The 12,003-nt window shown below is 44.0% G+C and overlaps 1 protein-coding gene across 2 annotated transcripts in view; it reads right to left on the bottom strand.

Annotated features, from left to right (window-relative positions):
- The window catches only part of WWP1 (WW domain containing E3 ubiquitin protein ligase 1), a 65,543-nt gene that overhangs the window by 13,580 nt on the left and 39,960 nt on the right, over positions 1 to 12,003 (bottom strand). For both annotated transcript variants that reach the window (XM_072151589.1, XM_072151590.1), the window contains exons 7-13: positions 10,040 to 10,221; positions 7,134 to 7,434; positions 3,650 to 3,745; positions 3,014 to 3,188; positions 2,259 to 2,313; positions 2,095 to 2,179; positions 192 to 320 (exon numbers count right to left, since the gene is read on the bottom strand). In XM_072151589.1, the coding sequence (XP_072007690.1) occupies positions 192 to 320; positions 2,095 to 2,179; positions 2,259 to 2,313; positions 3,014 to 3,188; positions 3,650 to 3,745; positions 7,134 to 7,434; positions 10,040 to 10,221 (1,023 nt within the window). The remainder of the gene's footprint in view (positions 1 to 191; positions 321 to 2,094; positions 2,180 to 2,258; positions 2,314 to 3,013; positions 3,189 to 3,649; positions 3,746 to 7,133; positions 7,435 to 10,039; positions 10,222 to 12,003) is intronic.

Below are 12,003 nucleotides of genomic sequence, written 5' to 3' on the forward strand. Positions count from 1 at the left end.
AATTATCATCACCATGGGTGACATCGTGCCGGCTGCTATAGGAGGCCGACACTAAAGTAATGAATGATCCACAGCTGCCATAAGAAACAAAACCACTTGTGTGTTCCTCACCCTCCTGTTCACACTACACCCCCACCACGCTGTGCCGCAGCGCAGAGCTGACTGTGACAGCCATACTTCCCATTACTTACACTGATGACTTTCCAGTCCGGGGGTCATTGAAAGTAGTGGTCTTTGTGTTGTGATCTACAAAGTACTTTACCCCTTCTCTTGTGTACCGAATTTCCCAGCCCTCGGGTAAAGGGTCCTCATTTTGTAAACTGTGGGGAGGGAGCAACCATTAATAAGAAGCCTTTCCGATCACAATAATCATTACACATATTATGCACTGCCAATAGTTGTTACAAGAGGAGCAAATACTTGCATTTCCCAAGAAATAACCACCAAGTAGGGGTGTCTTTTTGTCTTAGTGCTTTACGTTGTGTTATCCCTCTGTTATTTCTCTGAGAATCCACTATGAGACTGATGCAGTGTCAGAATATATGAGCAGTGGCTCATCGCCTTAAAGATAAGGGACTGTATGCAAATGAGCCTGAAGGGCTCCAGGCTCCATAGGTGTTAATGCAGCATGGAGCCCCTCAGGCTCAGTTACATACAGTCTTTCATCCTGGTGGTAGATGTCCTTGTATAATATACAGTTCCAGGAGGAATAACAGAGGGGCACTAAACCCATTCCCCAGCCTGTTACTTCATGTGGAATACAAGTATGTGGGAGGTCCTCTTTAATAGTGTCATCTACTGTTGTCTACCTAAGGTACACCAAGCATGAATGGAGGCTTGCAGCGGGGATGAGACAAGCAGCAGTTCACATGCCATCAGCATTCATATAAGCATCATCCATATGGTGTTGGGTGGACAAATCCTCTATAATATCTACCCCACTAGGACCTAATTTAGGCCTGGCCTAAAAAAGTTGGACGTACAAGCCCAATTTTTGTGGGAGAATGATCCCTAGGATCTGTCCAGCCCTCATATACAAGGTTAGAGGATGGCAAGGGTTATATGTATGGTGGCCAGCCGCCTAATAAATAAAAATGAAGTTAGTTTTTAAAGAAAAATCTATATAAAATCTTGGTGAGTCAGACCTTCACCAATCAGCAAGTTATGCCTAACCATGCGAATAGGGGATAACTTGTTGAGGCTGTATGATCCCTTTTAGTAACAGTGACTATTTTCTATGGACAACAAGATCATTGTAGATTGGATAAATGAGGCGTATAGGCTTGCGCAGGCTGCGGCTGGACCATGCGCATACTTTATTCGTGGCATGCGTACTTACTTCACGTGTCATGTAGGTGACATGTGATAAACTTCCAGGCTCCATCTATACTTTGTACAGGAGCAGCCTGGAGAACCTTAAATTCCCTTTAAGGACGAGGACACACAGGGCAAAACCACAGTATGGTAGCTCAGTACACCCCCCCACCCCCCGGTGTTTTACGAGTGTAAAACGGTCCTTAAAGGGACGTTTCGTTGTGTCTATTTGAGAGCATCTCTGCTTGCAGTAACTTGATGAAATCCCAAATTGGTAACACGAAGGAGTTAAATTTTAAAAAAAAAAAGAAAAGAAAAAACTTCTCTGGTCATATTATGATAACACTGTAGGGCGAGCACATTACAAGACACAGTTGTGATAACCGTATACAAGAAGGTCATGCTGCTGAGGTCAACACTGGCGCCCTAGGACTAGTTCTGGCACCCATTACGGGGATGTGCATCTTAATAACTACGAGCAGAGATCTTGTTTTGTAATGTTTGGAGCAGGATTTCATAGTTAGAAAGCAGAGTAAATCCTGACAGGACTCCTAGGAGAGACAGTAAGAGTCCTGATAACCCCGCCCACACACACTGATTGACACGAGCCACATCTATGGAGCTTTGTTTTGTTTCTGTAAGTGCGCAGCATTAAGGCAAACACTGGGAGACGGAAATAATAGAAAAAGCAACTCTTCTTGAACATGGAATGGAGCAATGTGATGGGACGGCTCTATCATACAGCACAATGACATGTGAATGCACAGGACTTCTCCCTACCCTTGAGTCCGAGGGTCTTCCCACTGGGTGGTTTTTGTATTGTGATTCACAAAATACACTCTGTCTGTGGAGTCCACTCTTCTTTCTGGAAAACAAATGGAGATAATTTTTTCCCACATGGTAATGCATTAGTTAAACTTTATAATAATCCTGTTCTCTCTCACCCCATCCTGGTGGTAAAGGTCCCAAGGGATCATTTTCTGCTGATAACATTGAAGCCTAGGAATAAACAATTCCCATGTTAATACTCATAGAAATGCAGGGATATGTCTGGTCTACCACCACCTAATTACATGACCGGTCTACACTCCGACGCTGATTCCGACACGCACTCAGTGCGTTCTCCGACGCTGATTCGGGTCTGCTGATTCACTAAGGTCCATGCACCCGATATCCACCAGGTGTCGCTGCTGCACCGAGGTCCGCCGGAGTTCACCTGCTTCTTCCTGGTGCATGTGAGTGCTGATCTTGCGACACAAATAATTTTTTAAATTCCACGGTTTTCCCGAATCTGTCGGGTTGTCCGACGGCCACTCACCCCGATTTGTCACGTGAAAGCCGGTGCGCCAAAATGCGATTACGTGCGCCAAAATCCCGGGGAAATTCAGGGCAAGTAGGAAATCGACGAAAGTGCGCGATTCGGGCCCTTAGTAAACGAGCCCCATTATGTGTTTATGAGCATTAATGCATGCATGTATATGTCTGTATGTGCATGCATGCATACGTGTGTACGAGCATGCATGCAAGCATATATGTATTTATGTGCGTGCATGCAAGCATGTATGTGTGTGTATGTGTACATGTGCAGTCATATGCAAATTTACTGTTTTGATTGCAGGTCATTAATTCCATCTTTACATTGACTACTAAATCCATGCATCCAGAAGTATGATTAATTCCTACAAGTCGTCTAAATTACCGAGTAGAGGTATCGCTGGTTGAACTGCTGCATAGCTCCCTGGAGTTGGTTGCGTTGTGACTGCCACTGCTCAAAGTTTCGGACAGACTCCATAGTAGGCCGCTGCCATGTTGTAGTTCTAGTGTTGTGGTCAACATAGTACACCCTACCTCGGTCATCTACTCTTCGTTCCCATCTGAAAAACAACGAGGAATTTATTATTTTAGTAATGCTGGAGATATCCCCTAGCGAGACAGAAAGGGAAGAAACAGTATTGTGATTCCCTATCCCCAGGTAAAGGGATAACATTCTGATCGGTGCGAGCCTGAATGGCGGGACCATATCCGTTCACGAGAATAGGGGTCCCATTATCACCAATTTAATAAAGTGGTCAAACCCTAAAGATCACATTGCATTATAGTGCACTATAGTCAGACTTTTGCAGTGTTGAATAGGAAGCGCAGAGCTGATCCCCACAGTATGTGACACCCCCCCCCCCTCCCCGATAAGTGATGTAGGAAGCAAATAGCCTGGGTATAAGTGACCACATTATGGCTTTCTAGTATCACATTACTGCAGACATAATAATATCAGACTCCATACTATTGTAACTTCCATTTAAACCTTAAAAAAAAGTTTTATGTATAATAGACTCACCCGGGTGGTAAAGGCTGTGGCCGCTCCCACGTTGTAGTCCTCGTATTGTGATCAACATAGTAAGTTCTACCATGGGGATCCTTTCGTTGCTCCCATCTGCAAAGAAACAGATAAAAGTTTATTATAGTCTCTATAAACCAATCGCACAATAGAAAACCATGGCCTCTCATGCGCTTCTATGGGGAGCGGCTACACTACAGGCGGAGGAGCAGTGATTTCCCAGTTCCACCCATAGCATATAACAGCTGATGGGTGCTGGGTGTCACACCCCCACCCACCACCTACTGATGACCTATGATGTGAATAGGTCATTAAAAGAATTGCGGTCAAAACCCCCTTTTATCTCTGATATTTAAGCTAGTGTTAAGTCACTTATGACTAAAGCCTATCACAGAGTTTGCGTCTGCAAGTAGACGGGTCACATGGATTTCAATGAGATTCTGCTGTATCGCTGCCAAATCTGAAAATACTTTGGTCGCTTTCATTCTATGGAGCGCCGTAAACGGTGATCTATACTTTGCCAAAGGGGAAATCAATGTTAAATGACGGAGGCTGCCCTGATCTATTTTAGGATTTCTTTCGCAGGCATGGGAGCTCTAATGCCGAGGAAATGGATACAAAATAGGCGCAGGAGGGATATTCTTTGCTTTAGACTTTTGGAATACACTTCTAACTTTGTGTGTGTATAGGATTGCCTTAGGATGCCTTAGAAATAAATGGCCCCTGTGCAATCTCTGGCGCACTATAGATGCCGGGGTTTTTTGCATTTAGGAATTTGCAGGATCTGAAGATCCACAGAACCTCAGCCATAAACAAACCCATCAAAATCAGAATCTTTTGCTTATTATATTATTGTATTATTTATACCTTATATGAATGGTACCTTTAATAGGGTGTGTGACACAAACAGTATGGGCCATAGTATGAACCCTGTGTGCACTCAAGGTCAAGTTTATCATAGCAAAGAAACTATTCCTACAAATACTGCACTCTAAGCACAGGTACAAAACCACATCCTGACCCACTACCGTGTTGTGCCCGCAGCACCTGTGCAGATCTGTGTGTCATGTGCTACAAACCAACCCTGTGATCCTGCAGTTGCAGTTCCCTTTATTCCCTACTTCTTGCGGAATACACTCTTAGGGTGTAAAGGGAACAATGCACACGCCTTAAGAATTGTTACAATTATTTACCAAAAAATCAAGAGAAAGGAACAGGTCTTCTTAACAGGAACCTTTTACTTAAACTAATCAACACTAAACAAATCTTAGAAACCAGCAGTACAACTATCCCTATATTGTTACTCCCCATGCCTGTAAAGGTCCACACTCCGTTCATAAAGTTATGAAAATCACCCCATGTGAGTCCGATCATCGTCATTCCTTGAAGCCACTTCCGAAATATTCCTTACTATTCAGCTGCATCCCCAATTCACTCTCCCCTCCCTCAGAAATGAGGGAGACTCTGGCTGTGTGACACCCTGAAGAGAATTCCTGGAGGGGGGCTGATTTCTCTTCAGTGAGTCACACACAGCCAGCGTCTCACTCTTTCCTGAGGGAGGAGGGAATGATGTAGCTGAGCTGAGTCACACTTGCCTTAAAGGGAACCTGTCACCAGGAGACCCATTTTTAGCACTCCCCCAGTCCGCACAGAGCATAGTACATAGGCTGCCAAAGTGTTTTTGTATAAAAAATAGGTTTTACAGAAAAAAAGATATGTTATATTGTACCTTCCATTAGCATGTGCTGTGTGACTAGGCAGTTGCCCACTGTCAGGGGCTGGAAAGGAGCAGTCCACCCCACACCCTTGGGAAACATGTGACCTTTTCAAATATATGAATAACTCCCCACACTCGGGATTGGCTGTAGAGGAGCAGGGGGAGTGGCTAAGCCAAGTGATGGGTGTTTTCATAGATTTGAAAAGGTCACATGGAGTAGCTGTTTCCCAAGGGTGGGGGGGGGAACTGCTCCTTTCCAGCCCCTCCCATTGGGCAACTGCCTAGTCACACAGCAGATGCTAATGAAAGGTGCAATATAACATATCTTTTTTTTCTGCAAAACCAATTTTTTATACAAAAACACTTTGGCAGCATATGTACTATGCTCTGTGGGGACTGGGGGAGTGCTAAAAATGGGTCTCCTGGTGACAGGTTCCCTTTAAGAAAAAGCAGGCCCCTTTTCAATTAGGAAGCTGGAAGCATGACTGAGCTAGAAGAACAACAATACGCATAGATGGCGAGTCAACTTTACAAACGGACTGTAGAACTTTTCAGGCATTGGGGAGAACAATATAGGGATAGTTGTACTACTGAATAATAGCAGGAATTAAACATATGTTTAGCTAGTGTGGGTTTGTTTAATGGACAGGTTCCCTTTAAAGGCAACTGCTCAAGAGGATTTGGGTCCACAAGCTATGACCAACCTGTTATGCAGTGAAAACTTCACAATGATGAGGTCCTTCTATATTCTGGCATTACACAGAAAAATGACAATGCATACAAGTGACCTAAAGAGTCAAGGGGGGTGGAGAAGAAAGACATTGGCCTGCCTCCTACTGCCTTAAATATTGTCCCACAAGAAAAGTACATGTACCTTGACTATGGGACATCAAACAAGCCTGGAGAGGACATTCCAGGATGACACTTCACAGCCCTGACTGCTTACTGGTCATATGTATACGCCGTTCAAAGATCTATTTTTTGCAAAAAGCTGAATGTTTCACGATATAGAAGGATATCATTGTGATCCTCTCAGAGACCTCACCAGGATTACAGGTATTTTGGCCTCAATCCACACCACAAAAAAATCTACCATCAAAATCCATCATGATAAAGCCGTGGCACTTAATCACAGATCTATGCACCATGACTGGGGTAATTAATCTTTCTTCTTCCTTCTAAAAGCACCTTTTAAAACTATGCTAATGACCAGAAGGCCTCTAGGGGAGTTACTAGAGACGCTGCATGCTGTAGCTTCACAACCTGTTACACTGTGCAGGAGCACTTTCCACCCTCCCACTGTGTAATATAACGGAAAGCATAGGGAAGAGGAGACAGTGTAGGAGCCTTTGCGGCTCATTAGCATAATTTTAAAAGTAGATTTTAGTAGGAAGGAGGCCACGGATGACAAATATAAGAAAATTACCACATTCACGGTGCCTGGATATGTAAGCAAGTGATTGATTTTGATGGCACATCAAACACATTATGACACCGATAGCTCTTGCTGCTTGACAAAGACTTCAGTCGAAGAAAATAGAGAATAACTAAATGATGAAAGGACAAGGATAATGGTGCAGAAACCTGTGGCCATTGCAGCAAATGCTTACAGAAGACAAGGGGTTAATTTTCGAGAAAATCACAGAATGCAGTATGAAGAGCGACCACAGGGAAAGCTCTGATGACAAGTGAATGGAGACGAGCCAGAGAGCCGTCCCCGCACTGCAGACATTGCTGTAATACAAGGTAGATAATCCTCCAGCATACCCCGGTGGCAGAGGCTCCGCACCGCTGCCCGGCTGCTGTCTCACAGGCTCCGCAGCAGCAGCCACTGACGACTGCCGGGGCTTTGCAGCTTCAGGACTGGGGCTGCCCGCAGCAGAGGACGACACAGAGTCCGTAGCCCTTACAGCTTCAGGAGCAGCACTATCAGAGGTGGAAGTCGCCGCCGTGTCCAATGTGTTAGTCGTAGAGTCCGTGCTATCTGATATGAGGGATCCTGCAGGAGCTGCCGCAGCTTCATGGCAAGACGTGTTATTGGCTTCTGATGCAGCAGACGTGCCATTAACTGAAAAGGAACAATAGTCACAAAGAGCCAAAGATAACAAAGACTATAGTCTGTCCAACATGGGAAACGTAGCAGAAAGCAAGATACAACCATGGAAGGAGCTGCTAAAGCTATATAACATAAAGCAGATCAATGCACACGTCTCTGCGAATACAGGTTATTGATTCTGTAATGAAAAGTTATACAAATTTCCTGATATACTTTCTCTATCAATTTCTCACAGTTTCTAGATCTCTGCTTGCTGTTATTCTATAAGAAACTTCATTGTTAACTTCCAGTTGATAACGAGCCGTGCACCTGTGTGACATCACATGAGCAAGGATATAACGAACTGTGCACCTATGTGAAAATGACCAGGGATATAACCAGCCGTGCTCCTGTGTGAGGTCACATGACTAGGTATATTACGAGCCGTGCACCTGTGTGAAGTCACATGACTAGGTATATTACGAGCCGTGCAGATATGTGACATCACATGACTAGGTATATTACGAGCCATGCACCTCTGTGACATCACATGACTAGGGATATAACGAGCCGTGCACCTGTGTGACGTCACATGACTAGGTATATTACGAGCCGTGCACCTGTGTGACATCACATGACCAGGGATATAACGAGCCATGCACCTGTGTGACGTCACATGACCAGGGATATAAAGAGCCGTGCACTTGTGTGACTTGTGTCACATGACCAGGGACCGGTTTCTATTGAAAAGAATTACAATGATGAAGCTTCCTATAGAATGACGGCAAACATCTAGATGTAGAAAACAGTGTGGAATTGATACAAGTAATTAATGATCCACTGTCAAGTTTTAAGGAGTTCTCCATCTGGGCATACACATTGTATGTTATATAAAAAATCCGGGCCAAAACCTAACACTATCTGCAGCTTTGTATGGTCAAAATTACTTACAGATTCCCTTCAACAACTCGTTCCCGCCGGGATCAGCTGAGCTTCTCCTGTTATTTGGGAGTGAGCAGGAAATGCTGTCTATATGACAGCCACTGAAGATGGATGGGCACTGTATGCACATGTAATATTGGTGACCTACCCCCATTCTAGGGATTGCTATGTGATCACGGGGCTGTTAACACTGAAGAGGTTGCAGGAACCTATACAGCGGACAGCCATGGAAGCTCCGTGCACTGGGGGAACCTCAGCCCCCACTGATTTAGGATTGGACATCATAATAACATAAATGGTAGGGGTTAACAAATGTGCACCGCACAAGGTTACAGACTATGTATGGCCTTATACTACCGTCCATAGGGCTTGGCTGTGACATGAGGAGTCCCGTCTATGTACAACCAAACCAGTACATACTGGAAAGCACAATGTTTTCCCTAATCCCTAATTCTACAATCACATGGGAATGTTAAAAAGCAGGAATTTTAAGCTGCTACAGGACATATTTCATCCCAGGCGACACACAGCAGCGCAGGAAAGCAGCTCCCAATGTGTTTTGACTGGAATCGCCACATTATTCTCCAAAATACCCCGTTTCAGTTCTGAACTTCACCACGGGGAGAACCAGGAACTGAAACAAAAAGAGATGAAAACCGTTTCCTGTTTGTCTTTGTCACCAGTCAGTTGCTACGAGTCACGGCTGCACCCAAGTAAAACGGGAAATCACCATCTTTATTATTGTCTTTAAAGGGAACCCGTCACCAGACTTTACCACATTAAACTACTACCCCCCTCAGGTAGGGTATGGAATGTATTTTCTAGAATTCCCACTTTTCTGTGAAATCTTAAAAAAAAAAAAATCTCCAAAATCATATGAAAAGGAGCAGAGAAGAGTCTTGCTTTGTCTGAGATGAGTCAAGTTTAGAGGCAGTGGGAGGGAGTCTCACTTCAGAGACTCCAATCTTTAGTTCTATAGTATCCAAAGGTTTTGGTGTCATAATAAAAAGAATTTCATCTTTCAGATCGTATCAAGCTTATGGTTCTGTGAGCTACAGAACTGGAGATACAGGCAGCTAAAAATCCAATTCTCGCCTTTTTCTTAATTTATCTCAAGCTTACTTTTCTAACTATGTCTTTAAAACGTCTGTAGCACCAGCTATGCGACCTGATGAGATTCTTATCTTTAATATAACACCAGCAGCATGTTTCTCAGTATTGCAGAACTGAAGATAGGGATGTCTGAAGAGACACTACCCTGGAGCCTCTTAACTTGACTCATCTGAAAATATGACTCTTCTATGCTCATTTTCCCATAACTTTGCTGGAGATTTTATATAGGTAAACGGGTAAGATATCACATGAAAGAGGGATTTCTAGACAGGACATTTCATACCCTTCCTGAAGGGGCTGTTTAATGGGGTAAAATCTGGTGACAGGTTCCCTTTTATCTGCAAATCATTCCTTGCAGTAAAAGGGTTAATTGAAGCCAGGTGTTCAAAAGCCAATGCTGTAAGCTGAGCCTCGCTGCTTCACCGTCTTGTGACAGAGGCTTGTATGGAAGCCAAGATGAGTTTATTGCATAACTGGTCCTGAAAGTGCTTCACCCTCATTCACTCCATCCACTTACTCCCATCAATGAGGGCTGACGGGTTTATTACAGGGCATGCTAGAAAAATGAGAAATCCGTGCCTACCAGTTGTAGTGCCAGCCTCTGCAGTAAGTGGATTTGGTGCTGGTGTATTTTTGGGTCTGGCTGCAACGTGAGAAGGGGAGCGAGTGCCGTCTCCGTTGGCTATTTGTGCATTGAAGGCATTCTGCTCGCTGTAACTGGATGTCGTTTCATTAGCTGTCCCGTTGGGAACGTCACTAGAAGATCTTCAAAGGGGATAGAAAAAGAACAATATTAATTTACATCAAGTTATATGTAAATAAACAGCGCGTGGAAACTGAGCTAACAGTCTCTGAGACCGATGAATTCAGCAGAACACTGCACTCAGCAATTCATCGGTCCCATAGAAAATGATATGACATGGAACTGTCCAATGGCAGACAGAGGACACAATGCATTGTTTTTGCCAGAACTCCATTGACCCCTAGTACAGCCTAACCCTAGAAATGGCTTTCCAGTTACCAAAATGTACACAAACAAAGAATCAGCTACCAGATGTCACATAATACCACCTCGGTGACACAACATTCTTCATCCATACTTAAAGGGAACCTATCAGCAGATTGTACCCCATTAGACTACCAGTTCTTTCAGGTCGGGTATGAAATGACCTTTCTAGATTTCCTCTTTTATGTTAAATCTACGCCATTTATCTATAAAAAATAAAATCTCTGCCAAAGTCATGTGAAAATGAGCCAGAAATGAGTCACTTTTAGAGGTTGCAGGGAAAGAATAACTTCAGTTTCCCTTAGCTTTGGTTCTATACTACCTAGAAACATGCTGCTGGTGTCAAGGATGTATCTAAAGCCTCTGCTGCCGGAGGCCCCTCTCCAACCCCAGTAGAAGCATCATCAGGTTATTTTTTGAGTAAGCGAGTTCTGGTCCGAAGAGACACTATTTTTAGGTGTCAGGTCCTTCTTTATGGCATTTGACTGCACCCTTGATGCTAACTCCAATACGGTGGAAGGCATTGCCGCCTGAGGCACGAGGCTCAACTCGCCACATGGATGGTGCACCCATGGCTGGCGTGAACCCTGATATATCTGACAATACTATGCCTGGCGTATAATTGTACTACAACTGCGTGAGAACAAGTGCGGCCTATAATTAATTTGCCTGTCCCTCCAGCGTCCGGACACGACCCCCTTCACGCCCCTCCTCGGGGAGGTCGGGCAAGGGGGAAAATAATCGCAATTCTTGGCTGCGAGCAATTAGTTGAGATTATTTCAAGGCTAGTACACCAGAAAACTGGAGCACAAGCCATGACAAATCTCACCCAAGCATCTACATCCTTTAGATCACATGAAAACCAGAGATACAGGCTGCTTAAGATGTAGTCAGAAACGTGAGCCGAAGCTTAAAATCAAACTAACACTTTTTAAACTGTCCGTATCTCTAGTTCTGTAGCTCACAGAACCACAATCTGAAAGACAAGAACACAGGTGGAACACAGGGGCGTCAGAAATGACTCATCTCCTGCAGACTCTAAACTTGACTAAAGTCAGGCAAAATATGACTCTTCTCTGCCCATTTTCACATGACCTTGGAGCAGTCTTTTTTTTAATTAAACAGGCAAGATTTTACATAAAAGAGGGAATTCTAGAAAGGACATTTCATCCCCTACCTGAGGGGGCTAGAAGTTAACTGGAATAAAATCAGGTGCATCCCGTTTACAAACAGCGAGAAATTCTTACCAATGATTACCGAGAGATTTCTAGCATGACACCGGGCGCTGTACACCAGGGCACATTTACTTGGTGACAAGCCAAAAGTAAAGTAAGACATTGTATGCCAGCTGAAGTTTTCCCTGCAGCTTTTGTACTTTACTACAATGTGACTATTTCCCCAAAAATATGAACATTTTACAAAGAGGTGTTGAATCTGCATGATCACCATTATACATAGGGTGGATCATGGATATCTTGCTTACAAGGTAGGACAGTGATGGCGAACCTTTTAGCGGCCGAGTGCCCAAACTGAAACCCAAA

Source organism: Engystomops pustulosus, chromosome 5, assembly GCF_040894005.1.
Source record: "Engystomops pustulosus chromosome 5, aEngPut4.maternal, whole genome shotgun sequence".
Lineage (NCBI taxonomy): Eukaryota > Metazoa > Chordata > Amphibia > Anura > Leptodactylidae > Engystomops > Engystomops pustulosus.